Source organism: Dryobates pubescens, chromosome 25, assembly GCF_014839835.1.
Source record: "Dryobates pubescens isolate bDryPub1 chromosome 25, bDryPub1.pri, whole genome shotgun sequence".
NCBI classification, from domain to species: Eukaryota; Metazoa; Chordata; class Aves; order Piciformes; family Picidae; genus Dryobates; species Dryobates pubescens.
The window spans coordinates 17156746-17177629 of record NC_071636.1 but is presented as its reverse complement, the minus strand read 5'-3'; the positions used below and the strand labels follow the sequence as shown (position 1 = coordinate 17177629).

The 20884-nt window shown below is 63.2% G+C and overlaps 2 protein-coding genes across 2 annotated transcripts in view; one reads left to right on the top strand and one right to left on the bottom strand.

The window, feature by feature from the left end:
* The window catches only part of CHD3 (chromodomain helicase DNA binding protein 3), a 41813-nt gene extending 22193 nt beyond the window's left edge, over window positions 1-19620 (bottom strand). Inside the window, exons 1-21 of the mRNA XM_054172794.1 lie at window positions 19554-19620; window positions 18291-18580; window positions 12276-12394; window positions 11756-11926; window positions 11166-11290; window positions 10476-10714; window positions 9466-9596; window positions 8346-8481; window positions 7407-7579; window positions 6927-7157; window positions 6214-6411; window positions 5638-5861; window positions 4633-4764; window positions 4280-4379; window positions 3846-4037; window positions 3250-3450; window positions 2763-2900; window positions 2271-2392; window positions 1594-1767; window positions 1303-1444; window positions 710-841 (exon numbers count right to left, since the gene is read on the bottom strand). Of these exons, the coding sequence (XP_054028769.1) occupies window positions 710-841; window positions 1303-1444; window positions 1594-1767; window positions 2271-2392; window positions 2763-2900; window positions 3250-3450; window positions 3846-4037; window positions 4280-4379; window positions 4633-4764; window positions 5638-5861; window positions 6214-6411; window positions 6927-7157; window positions 7407-7579; window positions 8346-8481; window positions 9466-9596; window positions 10476-10714; window positions 11166-11290; window positions 11756-11926; window positions 12276-12394; window positions 18291-18580; window positions 19554-19597 (3414 nt within the window). The 5' untranslated portion in view covers window positions 19598-19620. The remainder of the gene's footprint in view (window positions 1-709; window positions 842-1302; window positions 1445-1593; window positions 1768-2270; window positions 2393-2762; window positions 2901-3249; window positions 3451-3845; window positions 4038-4279; window positions 4380-4632; window positions 4765-5637; window positions 5862-6213; window positions 6412-6926; window positions 7158-7406; window positions 7580-8345; window positions 8482-9465; window positions 9597-10475; window positions 10715-11165; window positions 11291-11755; window positions 11927-12275; window positions 12395-18290; window positions 18581-19553) is intronic.
* A 680-nt stretch (window positions 19621-20300) lies between these two features.
* The window catches only part of LOC128898505 (hydroperoxide isomerase ALOXE3-like), an 8678-nt gene continuing 8094 nt past the window's right edge, over window positions 20301-20884 (top strand). The window contains exon 1 of the mRNA XM_054172857.1: window positions 20301-20309. Coding sequence (XP_054028832.1) covers window positions 20301-20309 — 9 coding nt within the window. The remainder of the gene's footprint in view (window positions 20310-20884) is intronic.

The window sequence follows — 20884 nt, the reverse complement described above, 5'->3', positions numbered from 1 at the left end:
GGCCAGAGCCTCATCCAGCCTTAAACACCTCCAGGGACAGGGCCCCAACCACCTCCCTGGACAACCCATTCCAGGGCTTCCTCACTCTCATGGGGAAGAACTTCCTCACCTCCAGCCTGAATCTCCCCACCTCCAGCTTCATTCCATTTCCCCTAGTCCTATCAATGCCTGAGATCCTGAGCAGTCCCTCCCCAGCCTTCTTGTAGCCCCCTTCAGATACTGGAATGCCACAATGAGGTCATCTCAGAGCCTTCTCTTCTCCAGACTGAACAGCCCCAGCTCCTTCAGTCTGTCCTCACAGCAGAGCAGCTCCAGCCCTCTGCCCATCCTCGTGGCCCTTCTCTGGACACCTTCCAGCACCTCCAGATCCCTCTTGTAATAGGGGCTCCAGAACTGGATGCAGTACTCCAGGTGGGGTGCCATGGTTTAGTTGATCAGATGGTGTTGGGTGATAGGTTGGACTTGATGATCTCTGAGGTCTTTTCCAACCTGGTTAATTCTGTTCTATTCTATTCTATTCTAAGGGTGCCATGGGTGCTAGGTGCATTCCTATGGGTCCCATGGGTGCTGGGGGGTTCCTATGGGTCCCATGGGTACTTGGTGGGTTCCTAAGGGTCCCGCAGGTGCTGGAGGGTTCCTACGGGTCCCATGGGTTCTTGGTGGGTTCCCAAGGGTCCCATGGGTACTGGGTCTGTCCCCTGGGTCACACCTGGGAGAAGATGAGCACTCGGTGGTTCTGCTCCTTCAGCTTCCTCAGCATCTTCTGGAGCAGCAGCAGCTTCCCTGAGGCCTTGATCAGGGCACCCCCCTCATAGGCACCGCTGGGCAGCTTTGGGGACTCCTGGGGATACCACCCATGATGTCATCAATGACATCATCAGTGATGTCACCAGGCCCCCAGGGGTCCCCTCCATGGGCCTCCAACCACTCCACGGGCCCACAACCCTACCACAGTCCCTCCAGCCCCACCATGTCCTCATGTCCCACCAAGTCCCCACGTCCCCATGCCCCACCATGTCCCCTCCATGTCCCACCAAGTCCCCATGCCCCACCATGTCCCACCATGTCCCCATTCCCCACCATGTCCCACCAAGTCCCCATTCCCCACCATGTCCCACCAAGTCCCCATGTCTCCATGCTCCACCAGGTCCCCAGGTCCCTCTGTCCCCTGCACCCACTGTCCTGTCCCCCTCGTGCCCCCACCCTCCCATCTTCTCCCACCCCACATCCCTCCACATGTCCCCAGCTGACTCCACCCCCCCCCAGGATGCCCCCAAGGCCCTGTCCCTGCAGTGTCCCCACCATGGCAGCCACGGGGAAGAGGTAGGGGTGGTTGCAGCACTTCTTGAGGTCCATCATGATGTTGAGCAGGGACACCTGGTTGCCGCCGCCCCGCGAGTTCAGTGCCTCGAAGTTGCGGGTCAGGATGTACTTGTAGTACTTCCTGTGGGGACCGCGGTGGCACCAGGGGGGCCAGGGACATCTCTGCACCCAGCACCACCCAACCAGCACCAGCAGCACCCAACCTGCACCCAGCAGCACCCAACCTGCACCCGAGAGAACCCAGAGGAACCCTCCTGGCCCTGTCCATACTTCTGCATGGGGCTGAGCTCCACCCTGACGATCAGCTCGGTCTTGGCCGGCATGTTCTTGAAGACGTCGGCCTTGAGGCGCCGCAGCATGTGGGGCCCCAGCAGGTCATGGAGCTTCTTGATCTGGTCCTCTTTGGAGATATCAGCAAATTCCTCCAGGAAGCCCTCCAGGTTGCTGAGAAAAAGGAGGGGGGAGGACAGACAAAGAGATAGGACCTGGGGATTGGGGATAGGCAGGGGGTGGGGTGGTGAAGGGATGTGGGGACAGCCAGGATATGGTGGGGGTGAGGGGACATGGGGATGGCCATCATGTGGTAGGGTGAAGGGACATGGGGACCTGAGGAGATACCAGGGAACAGAAGGGGATACCAGGAGATAGGAGGGCAGCCAGGAGCAGCAGGAACCCCCCCAGTGCTGAAGGGTTGGGAGGAGATGCAGAGAGAAACAAGGGATGAGGAGGGGACAGGAAGAGCCTGGTTGAGGCAAAGGGGACCTGAAGGTACACTGGGGGGACCTGAGGGGACAGGAGGGGACCCAGAAGCAGTAGGAACCCCCCCAGTGCTGAAGGGCTGGGAGGAGGCACAGAGAGAAACAAGGGACACAGAGGGGACAGGAAGAGCCTGGGTGATAGGATGGGGAAGGGAGGGGATGGCAGGGGGTAGCAGGGGGGCCACGCACTTGAAGCGCTCAGGGGTGAGGAAGTTGAGGAGGTGGAAGAGCTCCTCCAGGTTGTTCTGCAGGGGGGTCCCAGTCAGCAGCAGCTTGTGCTCAATCTTGTAACCGTTCAGCACCCGGAAGAACTGGGGAGGGGGCACAGGGTCACCCTCTGACCCCCCCCCCCAGGCACCCACAGACCCCCTGACTCCCCCCTGGGCACCCACAGACCCTGAGGGACCCCAGCTGCACAGGTGCCCTCCCAAAGCCCTCCTGGTGCACTCCCAGAGACTCCCAGATACCCAGGTGCCCTCCCAGCTGCCCCAGAACCCTCCCAGTGTCCCCACATCTGCCCTCCCAGTGCCCTCCCAGCTGCACAGGCACCCTCCCAGTGGCTCCTAGGTGCCCTCCCCAGTGCCCTCCCAGCTGCCCCAGAACCCTCCCAGTGTCCCCCCAGCTGCCCTCCCCAGTGCCCTCCCAGCTGCCCCCTCAGTGCCCTTTCAGGGTGGCAGGCACCTTGGACTGGTTGTTCTTCAGCCTGTGGGCCTCGTCCACCACCAGGCATGCCCAGCGGATGGAGCCCAGCGCCGCCTGGTCGATGGTGATCAGCTCGTAGGAGGTCAACAGGACATGGAACTTCACCTGGGCCTCCCTCTGCCAGGGCACCCCAGGGTCACCAGGGGCACAAGCAGCACCCAGTGGGCACCCACAGGGCACCAAGGCACCTGGGGCACCCACAGCCCCACCCAGCCCAGCACCACCAGCAACCCTTGGGGCATGATGGAGCACCAAGGCAGGTAGGGCACCAACAGCCCAACCTGTGGCATCTGCACCAGCACCAGGACCCAGCCAGACCAGCATCACCAGCACCCTTGGGGCACCAAGATCCCAGAAGAGGAACCCAAGACCCCAGGTGGTGCTGGCAGCGCCCGGAGGAGGCCGGATGGCCGGAGGCAGCGCCCAGCTGTGCCCAGTGCCCCAGGCGGCCTTGGGAGCTGCTCACCTTCATCTTGAAGGCCTTCTTGCCGCCCTTGATGGCGCTGTCGTCGAAGGAGAACTCGTTCTCGCGGATGATGGCCCTGCTGTCCTTGTCCCCGGTGTAGGTGACCACGTAGAAGGCCGGGGCCCACATCTGGAACTCGCGCTCCCAGTTGATGATGGTGGAGAGCGGAGCGCTGACGAGGAACGGGCCCTTGGTGTGGCCCTGGGGGACAGGGTGGCACGTGGGGACAGGGCTGGCCCACGGGGAGGGGGTGGCACGTGGGGATACAGGGACAAGACTGGCAGGTAGCCCACAGGTATAGGATGGCACTTAGGGACAAGGGGACAGGGCTGGAGGGTGGCCCAGGGCTGGGGCCCCTTGGGGACAGGGTGGCATTTGGGGACACAGGGAGAGGGCTTGGAGGTAACCCTTGGGGATATCTGGTTGACCCTAGGCCCATGTGGTTGAGCCTAGGACCAGCTGATTGACCCCAGACCCATATGGTTAACCCAAGGCCCATACAGTTGACCCCAGGTGCAGCTGGTTGACCCCAGACCCATATAGCTGACCCCAGGCCGATGTGGCTGAGCCCGGTCCCAGCTGGGTGGTGTCCTCACCTCCTTGTAGAGCGAGTAGAGGAAGACAATGGTCTGGATGGTCTTGCCCAGCCCCATCTCGTCGGCCAGGATGGTGTCGGTGCTCTGGGCCCAGGAGAAGCGCAGCCAGTTGAGGCCTTCCAGCTGGTAGAGGTGCAAGGTACCCCCCGTGGCCGTGATGAACCGCGGCTGCGTCTCGTACTTCACCGTCGGCTGCGGGCACAAGGGTGGGCACTGAGGGCTGGGGGTGGACAAAGACCACCCCAGGTGCCCCAGGAGGTCACTGAAGCCAGGGAGGTGCCACAGGGCCAGGGGGTTGAAGACCCAACCTAATGCCATAGAGGTTTGATGGCACCCAAGGGTCTGGAGGCACCAAAAGGAGCATGGAGGGGCCAGGCAAGGCTGAGGGGACACCATGGGTGGCCCAGGAGCCACCCCAAGGTGGTGGCACTCACATCATTGGTGGGGGAGTCAGGAGGGCCCTCCCCTGGGGTCTCCTTCTTCTTCTTCTTGTAGCGCCGGGGCTGGGCCGGGTCCTCCCCCATGAACACCTCCCTGGGGACATTGGGGACACTCAAGGGGACATTGAGGACACAGGGGACACCATGCAGGACGGGATGCCAGGACACAGAGACAGGAGGAGTCAGGACATCAGGACACCAGGAGGGAACATGGGGACAACAGGGAGAGGTGGCAGTAAGAGAACACTGGGGACAGATGGGGACACAGGGTCCCAGTCCCCACATCCCCAGAGCCCTCCCCAGTGCTCCCAGTCCCCATGCCCCCAGTGCCCCCCCAGTGCCCTCACCGGTGTTTCCAGTATGCCAGCTTGTGAAGGTCGTAGTCAGGGATGGGCATCTCGTCCTCCTCCCAGGTGGCCTGGTCGTAGGGCAGGTCTCTCCACTTCACCAGGTAGTGGTACTGCCCCTTCCGGTCCACGCTGCGGGCACCACGTCACCCACGCACCCCACAGACCCCAGCGGGCACCGGGGGGGGCAAGCGGAGCCATGGGGGCAAGGGGAACCCGGGGGGCGCAAGGGGAACCATGGGCACGAAAGAGCCCCAGAAGATACTGGGCACCATGGTGACAAAGGCACTATGGGGACACTGGACACCCCTAGATGACAACAGGCACCCATGGGGACACCAAGCACCCATGGGGATATCAAGGCTGCCAACTGCCACCAGGGTGTGGGTGACAATGGGGCAGGGGGAAGGGCCCCTTGGTGTCACCAGCTGCCATCAGGGGGCCACTGGGGACAGCCCAGAGCAGAAGTCACCTGGGGTCACACAGGGACATAGGGGTCCCTTGAGACAGAGACACAAAGGGGTACAAGGGGGTCATGGGAACACAAGGGGGACAGGGACACAGGGGGGGTCACATGAGCACATGGCATCAGTTGAGGATAGGGACAGAGGGGACATGGGGTCAGCTAGGGACACAGGGGGGAAAGGGAGTCAGTTGGGGACAGGGACACAAAGGGGATATGGGGTCACCTGGGGACACAGAAGGGACATGGGGTCATGTGGGGACACAGGTCATCTGGGGACAGGGACACAGGGTCACAGAGGGGTCACATGGGGACAGGGTCACAGAGGCGATACAGAGAAGTCATCTGGGGACAGGGACACAAAGGGGACATGGAGAAGTCACATGGGGACAGGGACAGAGAGCGGGTCGGGGGTGGGGTGTGCTCCCTGCTTTCTGGGGGTGCTCCCTGGGGGGGCCTCCCCAATTTCCCAGGGTTCCCTTTGCCCTCCAGGGATGTCTGTAGAGAGAGGGAAGGGACACCCCCCCCCAGCAGCTGCCCACCTGTGGTTGATGATTCTGTGCACAGTCATCCATTCAGGCTTGATGCCGTAGCGGTAGAACCTCTCCTCCATGCCCCCAAAGAGGGGGTCGCTGCCCCCCCCAGGGCCCCCCCTCTTCTCACTTTTGGGGTCATCATCCCCAGAGCCATAGTCCAGCGGGGGGGGCTCGTCCATGTCGTTCTTGCGTTGGTAGTTGCGGTACATCACCAGGTGGAAGATCTCCAGCTGGGGGAGGGGGGACACCCCAAAATTAGAGGGGGATGGGGGGGTCTTAAATAAAGACCCCAGACCCCCAGGAGCAGCCCCAGCAGGCAACAGACCCCCAACACTGGGTCTGCTTTACATTCACTGCCCAACCCCCAAGGGGAGTTAAATGAACCCCTCCAATTTTGGGGACTCCTCCCTTGAGTTTTGGGGACCCCCCCAGCAGTACCTGCAGCTCCTTGACCCAGGAGCAGTGCCAGTAGGACACAGACCTCCAGCACTGCCTTACATTCAGTGCCCCCCCCCAGGGAGCTAAATGAACCCCTCCAATACTGGGGACCCCATGTGAGTTTTGGGGACCCCCCAGCAGTACCTGCAGCTCCTTGACCCAGGAGCAGTGCCAGTAGGAGAGCCCAACCCACTTGACGAAGAACTCACGCTCCGAACGGCCCTGAAGAGCCTGGGGGGGGCCCTCGGGTTGGGGGGCCCCAGGGGGGGCAGCCACGGGGGGGGGCGGCTCCCCCCACCTCCAGTAAAGGATCTTCTGGACTCTCCCCTTCAGCACTGGGCACTGAGGGGGGACACACAAGGTTGGGGGCACTGAGGGGGGACACTCAGGGACACGGTGCCCTTACACTGCCCCTACTCTGTCCCCTCACTACCCCCCATACTGTCCCTACCCTGCCCCTATGCCATCCCCACCCTGTCCCCATCCTGCCCCCATGCCAGCCCCACCCTGTTCCCACCCTGTCCCTATGCCATCCCCTCCATGCCATCCCCTCCCTGCCATCCCCCCTCTGTCCCCATGCCATCCCCTCCCTGCCCCCATGCCATCCCCTCCCTGCCATCCCCACCCTGTCCCTATGCCATCCCCTCCCTGCCATCCCCTCCATTCCATCCCCTCCCTGCCATCCCCTCCCTGTCCCTATGCCATCCCCTCCATGCCATCCCCACCCTGTCCCCACTCTGCCCCCATGCCATCCCCACCCCACCCCTATGCCATCCCCTCCCTGCCATCCCCACCCTGCCCCATCACTGCCCCCATGCCATCCCCACGCCATTCCCCTCCCTTCCCCACATCCCTACCGTGCAGCGGGGACAGAGCCACTCCCCGTTGGGGACCTCGGGCAGGGGGGGGTTGAGGCAGTGGATGTGGTAGGAGGAGACGCAGGCATCGCAGCACAGCAGCTCCCCCCCGTCCTTGCACACCCGGCAGTACTCCATGTGGTCGTCCTCCTCCTCCTTCTCCCCTTCTTCCTCCTCCTCCTCCTCTTCCTCCTCTTCCTCCTTGGCTTCCCACTGCACCCCTTCCTTCTCCTGAGGGGCACAGGAAAGGCCTCAGGTACCTCCCCCCTGCCCTGAAAAAAACCCCAAACACCCCTGGGGTGGCCCTGAAATGGCACTCAGGGAGAAGAGGAAGCCCTGGGGACGTCTTGAGGGACATCAAAACCTCCTCTAAGACCCCCAAACAACTTCCAGGATCCTCTAAGCACCCCCAAACCCCATCCAGAACCACTCCCAGGACCCCCCAAGCCCAGCCTCCAGCCCCCCAGAAGTGCTGCTCACACAGTGGGGGCAGCTCCAGCGTCCCTCGGGGGCTCTGTCGAGCTCGGGGTCGAGGCAGACCAGGTGGTAGGCGCGGGGGCAGGTGTCACACAGGATGATCTCCCCACCCTGCTGGCACACCTCGCAGTAGTCCTGGTGGTCAGTCTCGTAGCCATCCCCCTCCTCCTCGGGGCCTGAGGGGACACCCAGCCACCTCCTGTCACCCAGCAGCACTGGCACAGGCCACTGGGAGGGACTGGGAGCACTGGGAAGGACTGGAGATGGGGGCTGGGGGCATTGAGGATGAGGGTTGGAGGGCACTGGGAGACATTGAGGATGGGAGCTGAGGAACACCAGGGGATGGGGATGCTAGGGATTGAGACACTGGGTGGGACTGAGAACACTGGGGAGGGTTACTGGGAGCACAGGGGAAGGTTACTGGGAGCACTGAGGATGGGAGCTGAGGAACACCAGAGGATACAGACACTGGGAGGGACTGGGAACACTGGGAGGGACTAGGGATGGGTGCTGGGAGGCACTGGGTATGAGGGCTGGGTGAGGGTTGGCAGCATCAAGGATGGGAGCTGAAGAACATCAGGGGATGGGGACAGCAGGGATAGGGACAGCAGGGGACAGGGGCACTAGGGACACCAAGAGCACCAGGTAGGCCTGAGGCCACCAAAGACCCAGAAGCCCCTCCCCCAGGAGCTGCCACCAACAGCCACAGGGCAGCATTGCCAGGGAGGTTGGGGCCCCCCCAGGGGGGCCGAGCTGGGGGTGTCTCACCATGCCCGGGCGCCGTGCCCGTCCCCATGGGGCCACGCTCCCGGCTGAGGCCGGTGCCAGGGGCTGCAAGGAGAGAGGGGACTGGGGGGTACTGGTGGCACTGGGGGGCACCCAAGGAGAGGGGTCAGTGGTGGCACTAGGGAAAGGGGGATGGGGACATTGGGGGCCACTCACCCTTCTTCTTCTTGCGCCCCGGGCGGCCTCTCTTCAGCTTCTTGAGGCGGATAGCAGGGTCGGGCCGGGGGGTGGCCCCCAGCGCCCCTGGGCTCTCCGACTCCGACTCCTCCTCTGCCTCCCCTGCATCCTCACTCTGCATGGGGACACCGGCGTGAAGCCGGGGGTGGCACGGACACGGCGGGGAGGCGGCGGGGACAGCGGGGACGCGGTGGGGAGGCGGCGGGGACAGTGGGGAGGCGGCGGGGAGGCGGCGGGGACAGCGGGGACCCGGCGGGGAGGCGGCGGGGACAGCGGGGACCCGGCGGGGAGGCGGCGGGGACAGCGGGGACCCGGCGGGGACGTGGCGGGGACAGTGGGGAGGCGGCGGGGAGGCGGCGGGGACAGCGGGGAGGCAGCGGGGACGCGGCGGGGACAGTGGGGAGGCAGCGGGGACCCGGCAGGGACAGTGGGGAGGCAGCGGGGACGCGGCGGGGACAGTGGGGAGGCAGCGGGGACCCAGCAGGGACAGTGGGGAGGCAGCGGGGACCCAGCAGGGACAGTGGGGAGGCAGCGGGGACCCAGCAGGGACAGTGGGGAGGCAGCGGGGACCCGGCAGGGACAGTGGGGAGGCAGCGGGGAGGCGGCGGGGACAGCGGGGACGCGGTGGGGAGGCGGCGGGGACAGTGGGGAGGCGGCGGGGAGGCGGCGGGGACAGCGGGGACCCGGCGGGGAGGCGGCGGGGACAGCGGGGACCCGGCGGGGACGTGGCGGGGACAGTGGGGAGGCGGCGGGGAGGCGGCGGGGACAGCGGGGAGGCAGCGGGGACGCGGCGGGGACAGTGGGGAGGCAGCGGGGACCCGGCAGGGACAGTGGGGAGGCAGCGGGGACGCGGCGGGGACAGTGGGGAGGCAGCGGGGACCCAGCAGGGACAGTGGGGAGGCAGCGGGGACCCAGCAGGGACAGTGGGGAGGCAGCGGGGACCCAGCAGGGACAGTGGGGAGGCAGCGGGGACCCGGCAGGGACAGTGGGGAGGCAGCGGGGACGCGGCGGGGACAGTGGGGATGCGGCAGGGACAGCTGGGTCCCCAAGGGTCTGGGCGGCACCCTGTGGGTACAGCAGGGGCTAGGTGGGCACGCACCGAGCTGCTCTTCTTGCGCTTGCCCCCCAGCACCCCCAGCTTGATCTTCAGCGGTGCCATCTTCCTGCCCTTCAGCTTTCGCTTCAGCTCGGGCACCCGTGGGCTCCGGCTGCGCTTCTTGTGCCCGGGGCCTGATGGGCACGCAGGGTGGGGTCAAGACCTCCCCAGACTCCCCCTCAGGGCCCCAAAAATCTTACCCACATGGACCCCAACCCCCACAGAATCCCCCCAGGGACCCCCAACTTCCTGAAGATCTCCTTAGGTTCCCCCAAACCTCCCTAACAGGGACCCACAACCCCCCTCAAGGGACCCCCAAATAACCTCATATCCCCCCCCAAACCCCTTAAGGACCCCCCAAACTCCCTTAAGGACACCCTAAACCCCCTCAAGGACCCCCCAAACTCCCTTAAGGGCCCCCTAAACCCCCTCAAGGACATCCCAAACCCCCTCCGCCCCCAACCCCTCTCCAATCCCTCCTAAACCCCCTTTAAGGGCCCCCCAAACCCCCTCACATGCCCACCAAACCCCCTCAGTTCCTCCCAACCCCCTCACATCCCACCAGGACCCTCTTATGGAAACCAAATGCCCTTAAGGATACCCCCCCTACCCCCTTAAGGACCCCTCAAACCTCCTCCAACCCCCACCAAACCACCTTAAGGACCCCCCCCAAAGCCCTTCCAATGCCCCCTCAAACCCTCTTACATCCCCCCCAAACCCCTTAAGGACCCCTTAAACCCCCTGCAATCCCCCCCAACCCCCCTCCAACCCCCCAAGCCCCATGAGATTGCCCCCCAAACCCCCTTAAGGACCCTCCAAAGCCCCTCCAATGCCCCCCAAATCCCTTCCAATCCCCCTCAAACCCTCTCACAACCCCCCACACCCTCTACAATCCCTCCCAAACCCTCTTAAGGACCCCCTAAACCCCTTCCAATCCCCCCTAAGACCCCTTAAGGACCCTCCAAAGCCCCTCCAACAACCCCCAAGCCCCTCAGCTCCCCCCAGACCCCCACCTTTGCCCTCCTTGGTTTTGGCCTTGCGCAGGGGCTGGGGAGGGGCCTCGGGGGCCACGGCAGCCACAGCAGCTGACACCTGCTCGGCCACGGCAGCAGCAGCGGCGGCGGCGGCGGCAGCCACGGCGGCGGCAGAGCCCTTGAAGGGGTTGTTGGCGCTGAACTCCCTCCACTTGGCCCCCAGGATGGTCATCATCTTGGACATGGGGATCTTGGGATTCTTCTTGGCAATCAGAGGCCTGGGTAGAGGCAGCAGATGGCACCCAGGGTTGGGGGCAGACAGAGGTGAGGGGGTTGGGGGATAGGAAGTGAGGGTAGCAAGGGGCTGGGAGGCATCCGAGGGGCCAGAAGCCTGGGGGGCAGCCAGGGAGACAAGGGGATGGGGGGGAGCTGGGGTGGCAGGGAGCTGGGGGGCACCCAAGGAGCCAGGAGCCCAAGGAAGGGCACCCAAGGAGCCTGGAATCTGGGGGGCATCAAGGGAACCAAGGAGATGGGGAGCGGTGGGGATTCCAGGGAGCTGGGAGCCAGAAGCCCAAAGGTGCTCTAAAATGCCACCCCCAGAGCACCCTGAGGAATCTTCCAGGACACAGAGGGCCCTTCCAGCACTCCCAGGTGCCCCATGACAGCCCCCACCAGAACCTTCAAGTATCTCTCAGCACCCTCCAGCAGCCCTGGGTGCCCCCCACCCACCTCATAAACTGGCTGAAGGCCTTGTAGTTGGTCAGGGTGTGATAATCCTCCTCAGTGAAGATGTGGTCCACGTCCTCCAGCCCCCAGGCCCCCAGCAGCTGTGCCGAGGACTTCTGCTCCACCGCCTGCGTGGGGGACACCATGGGACGAGGGAGGACAGGAGAGCACAGAGGACAGGGACCCACCCCAGGATGGGGGAGGGACAAGAAACACAAAGGTACAGGGGCAGAAGGAGGACAAGGAGGTGGAACGCTGCTGGGACCCCCACAGGCACCAAGGTGGGCGATGGACCCCCATGGACACTCAAATGGGGGATGGGACCCCCACAAGGACCCCCATGGGTGCCAGGACCTGACCCCCAAGGACCCTCAATGGGTCTTCCATAGGTACCAAGACCCCCACAAGGACCCTCAATGGGTCTCAGGACCCCACCAAGACCCCCCCCCCAAGGACCTTCAGTGGGTCTCAGGACCCCACAAGGACCCCCACTAGTGCCAAGACCTTCCTGGGTGCCAGGACCCCCACCAGATTCCCCAGCTAGGACCATGCTGGGTGCTCCCCACCCACAGGAACCCCGCCTTGGGCCATACCTTCACCTTGCCCCCTGCCTCCTCCTCGCCCTTTTTCCTCCTCTTGGTTTTCTTCTCCTTCTTCTCGCGGTGCTTCCGGCGCCGCTTCCTGGCGGCCCCCCCGGAGTCGCTGCCCCCACTCTCATCCCGGGGGAATTCCTCCCTCTCCGACTCCAGCTCATCCTCGCTCACCTGGGGGAGCACCCCAGGGCTGGCACCTCCTCCTGGGGGGCTGCCATCCCTCCCAAAGTGGCTCTCACTCTCCCTCAGGGGCTCTCACCCCTCCTCAGGGCAATGGGACCCCCCTGATGGACCCCACTTGGGTGACAGGACCCCAATGACCCCCCACGGACGCTACCTCTGCCTGGAGCATGTCACCCACCCCAGGACCCCATTCCCCAGACCCCATCCCCTGCTTCCAGGGCGCCAACCCCCACCCCAGAACCCCATCCCTAAGGACCCAGCCCCCCGGTATGACCCTGTCACCCCCCCCCAGACCCCCCAAGACCCCATGTGCTCTCCAGGACCCCTTCCCCCTCACCTGCTTCTTCCTCTTGCGGGGCTTGCCAGGTTTGTTCTCCTTCTGCTTGCGAGGACCTCGCTTCTTCTTCTTCACCCCCAGGGCCCCCTCCAGCCCCTGCAGCAGCTCCTCCTCCCCATCTGCAGGGGCACCACCAAGGCCTGAGCCACCGGGACAGGGCCCTGGAGGGGGTCACAGGGTCCTATCGGGGGACTGGGTCCTAGGGACGGGTCCTGGGGTGGGGGATGGGGGCCTGGAGGCAGGGGGATGGGGTCTGAGGTGGGGGAGAGTCTGAGGATGGGGTCCTGGAGGGGGGACATGAGGGTGGGGGGGAGAGGGGGGGGTGATAGGGTCCTGAAGGGGGCCAAGAGGTCCTGGGTGGAGAGCTGGGTGCTAGGGACAGGGTTCTGGGGTGGGGGACAGAGTCTGAGGATGGGGTCCTGGTGGGGAGATGGGACGAGGGGGGACTATGGGGTCTTGGGGGAGCCACAAGGTCATGGTGGGGGCTGGGTCCTAGGGACAGGGCTCTGGCAATAGGTGACACCAGAGGAGGTGGGAGACAGGGGCAGGGGACCAGGCTGAGGTCCCCTCTGAAGCCATCAGGATGGGGACAGATGGGGACATGGGTGACAGCCACAGGCGGCCACCCTGAGGTCCTTTCTGCATCCCCCTTCTTCCCCCCACAGTGTCTCACAGAGGTGGGGGACAGGGACAGGAGACCACCTGAGGCCACCACCCCAGCTGCCAGCAGTGTCACTACACAGGTCCCCAGATGCCAGCAGACACCTCCCCAGCCACTCTTGGTGGTGCCAGCACTGTGGTGCCACCAACGTGTTCCTGTCACAGTGCCACCCTTGTGCCCCCTGTCACTGTGCCACCTTGTGCCGCTGTCACAGTGCCACCCTTGTGCCCCGTCACTGTGACACCGCTGTGCCCCTCTCACGGTGCCACCAGTGTCATGGTGCCATGACTGTGTTCCTGTTGCGGTGCCACCCTGGTGCCCCTCTCATGGTGCCACCAGTGTCACTGCGCCACCCCTGTGTCCCTGTCACAGTGCCACCAGTGTCACGGTGCCACCAGTGTGCCCCTGCCACGCTGCCCAGCTGCCAGCAGAGGATTTCCCCAGCCCTTGGCTGCCAGCCACTGGCGGTGTCCCTGTGCCAGGGAGGCCACCCGGGGGAGGCCCAGCCCCGGGGGCGGCGCCACCTCTGCCGGTGTCACGGCCTCGGCTGTCCCCCAGCGCCTTGGCAGCCGGCTCAGGGCTGTCCCCTGTGCCCGCCGGCCCCAGTGGCAGCTGGCACGTCCCCAACTGTGGCGCTGGGTGTCCCCTGCCCGCCCCCCCTGCTGACGTCACCACCTGGCTGCCCCCAGAGATCACCGCCTGTGCCAGGCTGCCGGTGCCAGCCACCCGGGGAATACCCCCCACCCCCCCGGGCTAGGGAGGGCTTCCCGAGGCAGGGAGGTGGTCCAGCAGGGGGCGAGGGCGGTGCCAAGGCCGGCACGGGGACAAGAGGTGACGCCCGGCGCTGGCAGGGGCACGCTGCAGCCACAGCCATTGGCACCGGCGCTCCGTGTGCGGCCGGGGGACAGCTGGCACCGCACGGGGACAGCCTGGGGACAGCCAGCACCGCCCAGGTCATGCCAGCAGCCTGGGGACACCCAGCTCAGGCCACCGCTCCCCCGTGGGTGTGAGGGCCTTGGTGGGGGATGGGGTGACAACGACACCAGTGAAGGGCCCCGGTGGCAAAACCCAGCCCGACCCCCCCCGACCCCCCCCTTTTTCCCTGCTCTCTTTCCGGGGTGGGCTCAATCCTGCCCTTCCTCTTCCACCCAATCCCCCCTGTCCCCCCCACTGCTGTCACCTTGGGGGGCACCCTGCAGGGTGCAGCTGCTCGCCAGGCCTGATCCTGCCATTCTGGGGGGGTTCCCCCCCATCCCCCCAATTTCCAGCCCCCCTCCCCCCCAGACATGCGCCTTGGCAAAGCCTCAACCAGAATTTTCCAGCCACGTGACAGCCCGGGGTGGGGGAGCAGGGGAGCACCCCCAGACTGCTGGGGTCTGCTAGGCAGCCAGGGACCCCCCCAGCACCCAGCTCTGGGGGGGCTGCTGAGGGGGGAGTGAGGGGAAGAAGGGTTGGAATGGGAATAAAGGGAGGAAAAGGGGGAAATGGGGGGGGGGGAGGGAGGAAAAACGGTGGGGGGAACGAAGGGGGAGGAGAGAAGAATGGGAAGGGGAGGGGGAAGAACAAGGGGGAGGAATGTGAAAATAAGGGGGGGAAGGGGGAAAGGTGGAAATGGATAAAAAGAGGAAGTGGTGGTGCAGGAGGGGGGTCATAAGTAAAAACGAGGGGAAAAAGTGGGGAAATGGTAAAACAAAAAAAAGAAAATGGGGAGGAGCAGTTGGGGGGGGGAGGGCAACTGAGCAGAAGAGGAGGCAAAAGGCTGCACAAAGGGAGGGGGCAAACGGCCTGGACACGGGGGGGGGGGGGGGGGGGGAGAGGGGCAAAAAGGGAGGCGGGGGAGAGGGGCAAAGCGGAGAGGCGCAGAGCCGGGTCTGCTCGCAGCACAAACACCTACTCCTCCCCCTCCGCCCCATTTTTGGGTCATTTTGGGGTTCTTCAGGGGGTTTGAGGCCAGGGTCAGGCGGTGAGGTTGTTGGGCTGACGGAGTTCTGGTGAAAGAGGTCCCCCAAAAGCCCTTTTTTGGCTGACTGGGGGGCGGGTTGCGGAGCCACGGCGCGGGAGCAGGGAGCTCCCCCCGCGGCCTCCGCCGCCGCCATTGTTCTCCGCTGGGACGGGCTGGAAACAGCAGAAATCGGCGGAAAAGGGGCAAAAAAACCCCAAACCCACCCTAAATTCGTCAAATATTGGCGAAATGGGGAAAAAGGGGGATTTCCCCTCAAATCTGGGGAGCCCCGAGCGGGGATGGAGGGCTGGAAGCTGCTCCTGAGCTGGGGGAGAAATGTTTAAAATGAGGCAAAAAACGACGCTGGAAAAGGGGAGGAGGGAGAAGGGTTAACAAAAATCGCTATTTTGGGGGGAGGGGTAGGAAAAGGGGGGGCAAATGGGAACTGGGAGGCTGGTGGGGAAAATGGGGGGGTTGGGGTGGACTGGAGGAGAAATGGGTTAAAAAATGGAGTTTGGAGGTGTAGGGGGGGAGAAAGGGTTGGAAGGGGGTTGGGAAGTTAGGAGAAAAAGGGTTTCTGAAAGTGGCTTGGGGGCTGCTGGGAGCAGAGGAAAGGTGACCGCAGCGGGGCCGGCAGCGCTGCCTGGGGCAGAGCCTCACAGCCACTTTTTCCCCAACTGGGGTTGAAAGAGGGGAAACTAAATTCTCCTTTCTCCATTTTTGGCTCTTTTCTGAGGGAAAAGGGCTTCTGAACTCCTCCTCTCCCTATTGCTGAGCCACTGGAGAAGCGAGGTTGCCTTTTTTTCCCCCACTCAAGTCGGCCACTTCGGGCCCCACGCTGCCCTTCCCTCTCCTTTTTGAGGCCAAACTAGGAAACAACCCCCCAAAAACCGGAGTGAAAATGGGAGGGCAAGTCTCGTGTGGCACACCAATGGTAAATTTTAGGCCCTCACCTCCTGGAAAACCACTAAAAAATGGTCTCAGAGTCCCCAGAGTGGTGGTGGGGAACCACGGGTGGGAGCCCCACTGAAAGAAATGGGAGGGGGGTGGTGCTAAATCCTCTTTCTTGCCCATTCTTGCCCATTCTTGCCGGTCTGGAGCCCCGAGGGGGTGACATTCATGGAGGGAAGCTCCAAAGGGGAGGGTCGGAGGAGGTCGAAGTAGTCCCAAAAGTGCTGATAAGGTCAAGATGTGGGGGAGGGAGCAGCTGGGCCACCAAAAGAGCAGAAACACAAGGAAGACCCCAAAGGCACCGTGAAATACAACAAAAGAGAGCAAAAAGCACCAAAAGTAACCAAAATCTACCAAAGGAAACCCAAAAGGAGACCCAACAGGAGACCAACAAGGCTGAACACCCAAAGCCAAGCAGCAGCACCCTCCAGGCCCACGGGAACTCAGAGCTGCCAGAGCAGGACCTGGGGACACCACAGAGACCTGGGGGGGCTTAGTGGTGACCCCCAAAGAACAGCAGCACCCACAGCCCTGACTGGCACCCAGCAGCACCCAACACGGGTGCAGCACCCACAGCCCTGACTGGCACCCAGCAGCACCCAACATGGGTGCAGCATCCAACCTGGGTCCAGCACCCAGCAGCACCCAACACGGGTGCAGCATCCAACCTGGGTCCAGCACCCAGCAGCACCCAACACGGGTGCAGCATCCAACCTGGGCCCCAACTGGCACCCAGCAGCACCCAACACGGGTGCAGCATCCAACCTGGGCCCCAACTGGCACCCAGCAGCACCCAACATGGGTGCAGTATCCAACCTGGGTCCTCACTGGCACCCAGCAGCACCCAACATGGGTCCAGCATCCAACCTGGGTCCTCACTGGCACCCAGCAGCACCCAACATGGGTGCAGCATCCAACCTGGGTCCAGCACCCAGCAGCACCCAACACGGGTGCAGCATCCAACCTGGGTTCTCACTGGCACCCAGCAGCACCCAACATGGGTGCAGCATCCAACCTGGGCCCCAACTGGCACCCAGCAGCACCCAACATGGGTGCAGTATCCAACCTGGGCCCCAACTGGCACCCAGCAGCACCCAACGTGGGTGCAGCATCCACAGCCCTGACTGGCACCCAGCAGCACCCAACACAGGTGCAGCATCCAACCTGGGCCCCAACTGGCACCCAGCAGCACCCAACATGGGTGCAGCATCCAACCTGGGTCCTCACTGGCACCCAGCAGCACCCAACATGGGTGCAGTATCCAACCTGGGTCCTCACTGGCACCCAGCAGCACCCAACATGGGTCCAGCATCCAATCTGGGTCCTCACTGGCACCCAGCAGCACCCAACACGGGTGCAGCATCCAACCTGGGCCCCAACTGGCACCCAGCAGCACCCAACATGGGTGCAGTATCCAACCTGGGTCCTCACTGGCACCCAGCAGCACCCAACGTGGGTTCAGCATCCAACCTGGGTCCTCACTGGCACCCAGCAGCACCCATTACCCCAGACACACTTCTGGGGGGGCTGGGCTGTACCTTTGTGTCATCCTCCCTACGGCTGGTCCCACACAGACACTGCAGGGGGAGGGGGAGGGGTACTCGTCTGCTCCTGGCCATGATTTTGCCTCCCCTCCCCCCAGCCATAGGTTGGTTGTTTACAAACTGGCTGGACCCCCAACAACTCCCCAGTAACCCTTCACAACAGCCCCCAAACGACCCCTGCTAACAAACCCCTCACAACAACCCCCCCTCCCATACTGCCCCCACTACTGCCCCTTATCACCCTCTCCACCTCTCCTACTCCCCCAAACAACCTCCATTAACAGCCCCTCACAACGCCCCCAATACTCCCCGTAACACCACCCCCTGTAACACCCCCCCTTTAACCCCCCCTTAACAACACTCCCACCACCCCCTATAACAACTCCCCCTTTAATACTCCCCTGTAACGACACACCCCCCACAAACCCCTCTAATACCTCCATACCCCCCCTCACTAGCCCCTATAAGACCCCTACAAGCCCCCTCACACCATCCCCTCTCATATGTCCCTGTAACATGCCCCAGGACCCCCCCCAATACCCCCCATAGCAACCCCCCCACCCCGAATTATCCCAACTCCCCCCAAGCCCCCTTACAGCCCCCCAATAACGCCCCCCTCACACTGCCCCCTCTAATACCTGCTTGTAACACCCCTCATAGCGACCCCCCACCCCCTAATCATCCCAACGACTCCCCTCCCCCCAGCACACCCCTGTAACAGCCCCTTCTAATGACCCCAACAGCCCCCCTACAACAGCCCCCAGGCTCCCCCCCGGCGTGGCGGGAAAGCCGTGGCGGGAACCGAGGGGCTCCTGGGGATGTGGTGGGGGAGAGCTGAGGATTTGTTGTGAAAATGGCGAAAGGAGGTGGGGGGGAGGGGAGGAGGGGGGGCGGGGGGGGCTGGGATTTGGTTTTACCTGCGCCGGGCTGAGGCGGCCCCGCAGCGGCGGCAACGGGCACGGGGGGGGGGGGCGGCGGCGGCGGCGCGGGAGGCGGCGGCGGGAAGATGTCGGCGGGCGGCGGCGGCCGGTGCCCGCCGGTAACGGTGAGGAGAGCAGCGGTGGCGGCATCTTCCTCCCCTTCCTCCTCCTCCTCCTCTTCTTCGTCGTCTTCTTCCTCCTCGTCGTCTTCGTCGCCCTCCGCCTCAGACACCACCATCTCCTCCTCCTCCTCCTCGTCCTCCCTCAGAGGGGAAGCCATGGCGGGGCTGAGGCGGGAGGGACCGGGGCGGGGGTTTGTGTGTGCGGGGCGGGCGGGGGGGGACACTCACAGGGAGGGAGAGGCAGAGCCGGGGCCGGGACCCTCCGCACGTCTCCCACCTCCCCCAGCCCAGCGCGGCGGGGAGAGGGCAGGGGGAGCGGTACACACAAAATAAAGACAAGCTTGGCGACCCCCCCCCCCGTTTCTCGCTGGGTTAGGTTGGGTTAAGAGGCGGGGGGGGGGGGGAAGGAGGAAAGGAAGGGTCGGGGGGTGCTAAAAAAAAGGTTCAAAAAGGATTAATATTGTCGCAGGGGGAAAAAAAAAATTTACAAAATACGGATGCATGTGGGGGAAAAAAAAAAAAAAAAAGGCGCATGTATGAAAATAAATAAATAATGAGGGGAGGCGAGGCTGGGCCCGGGCCCGGCGCTTCCCCCGCCCGCAGAGGCGGCAGCGAAAATGGCCGCCCCGAAAACCCAGCTGTGGATGGGGGGGAGGGGGCACCGAAACAACACGAAAAGTGCCCCCCCCCCTCGCTTCCAGAACGCGACAACGACAACAACAACACAACAACAACAGAGGAGGAGGAAGGGGGGGGGGGAGGAAAAAAAAGGGTAAAAATATATATCCCTGCCCCCCCCTCCCCCCCCCCCCCGCCCCTCCCTGGGTGAGGGAAAGGGAGAGGAGGGAAAAAAAGGCGCCCAAGATGGCGGCCGGAGGGGGTGCGCGAGCCCCGCTGCCCGCACGCCCCCCCCCCGCGAGCGAGCGGCGCGCGCTGGGGGCAGAAGGAGCCTGGCGAGCAGGGGGGAGCGCAGGGGAGCGCAGAGGGGAGCGCAGAGGGGAGCGCAGGGAGGCGGCGGGGGGGCGGCAAACCCCCTGGAAAAGCCTCTCGGAAAGGAGGGAAAGCAACAAAAAACACCACCGAAAGCGACCCCCCCGACCCCCCCCCAGCCCCCCCAACCCTTTCCCTTGGCGCTTACAGCCCGGGCGGGCGGCGAGGCACCGCGCTGCTCCAGGAGCTCATTGCTTTTTGTTCTTTTTTTTGTTTTGGTTTTTTGTTTGGTTTTTTGTTGTTTTTTTTTTCTTTTTTTTAGCTTAATTTGGCTTTTCTTTGATTGGGTTGGGTCGGGTCGGGTCGGTTCTTTGGCTGTGTCCCTCCCTGCCTCCGGCCCGCCGCAGATCCCAGGCTGCGGGAGCCAGGGGCTGGGAGCAACATTTGTGCGTTCCTGGGGAGGGCTGGTTGCGGGGGGCGGGGGGGGACACCCCCGAGGGGAAGAGTTCTGCATCAAACAAAGATGGCTGCGGGAAATTAGAGCTTTTTTTTTTTACTCCCCCCCCCCCCCCCCCCTCCTTTTTTTTCCTTCAATAAAAATATTTCAGGCAGGGAGGAGGAAGGAGGGGTGAAGGGGGGGATTAATCAGTACTCATGCTCAGTGTGACATCAGCATAAATTGTTAAAGGTTAACTAGTTCCATACTAGTCACAACCCTTCTCTTTCCCCCCCCCCCCCCTCCTTTTTTCCCCCCCTCTTTCCCCCCAACCCTGCTTTGTTCATCTGAGCCCAAAAAGGAAGAGAAGGGGAAAAAAAAAAGAGGAGGGGGCTGGGGGTTGGGGGCTGGGGTTTGAAATGCATACACCACACACACACACACACACAAAAAGGGGGATTTCGTTGTGTTTCTTTAGCCCTTCCCTACTTTGAAATAGTTGTGCAGGGAGTGGTTGCTATGGGCTGGGTCCAGGCTGGATTTTTTTGTATTTATTTTTCTTTTTACTTTCTTTAAGCTGCAGGGGGAGGAAGGACAAAAAAAAATCGAGACAGGAAAAAAAAGAAAAAAAGATTTTGAAAGGAAAAAAAATATTTAAAAAGCTTGAGGCAAACTCCATAGGTAAGGATTGGGGGGGGGGGAGGGGAGGAGTGCTCAAGCAGCACAGCCCCAGGTGAATTTTGCTGGTCTTAAAAGTAAGGAGAAATGGGGATGGTTTTGTCTGGGGAGAGGTTTGTGACACCACCACCACCCCCCAATGCTTGGAAGGCACCTCCTAAAACCAAGCAAAATCAGCTTCAACTCCCCAAAACCAGAACCAAGCTGAAAGCTGCAAGAGCTCCCCAGAACACACTGGCACAAAACCCATCGACACCACCCTGAAAACAGCACCATCTCCCCCCAAATACCAAAACATCTCCCAGGCCCAGCAAAATCGCCCTGAAATCCAGCAAAACCTCCCCAGGAACCAATGGAATCTCCCTGAAACAGCGAGACCCCCCCAAAGAAAACCCCAAACCAGCAAAATCAACGTAAAAAGCACC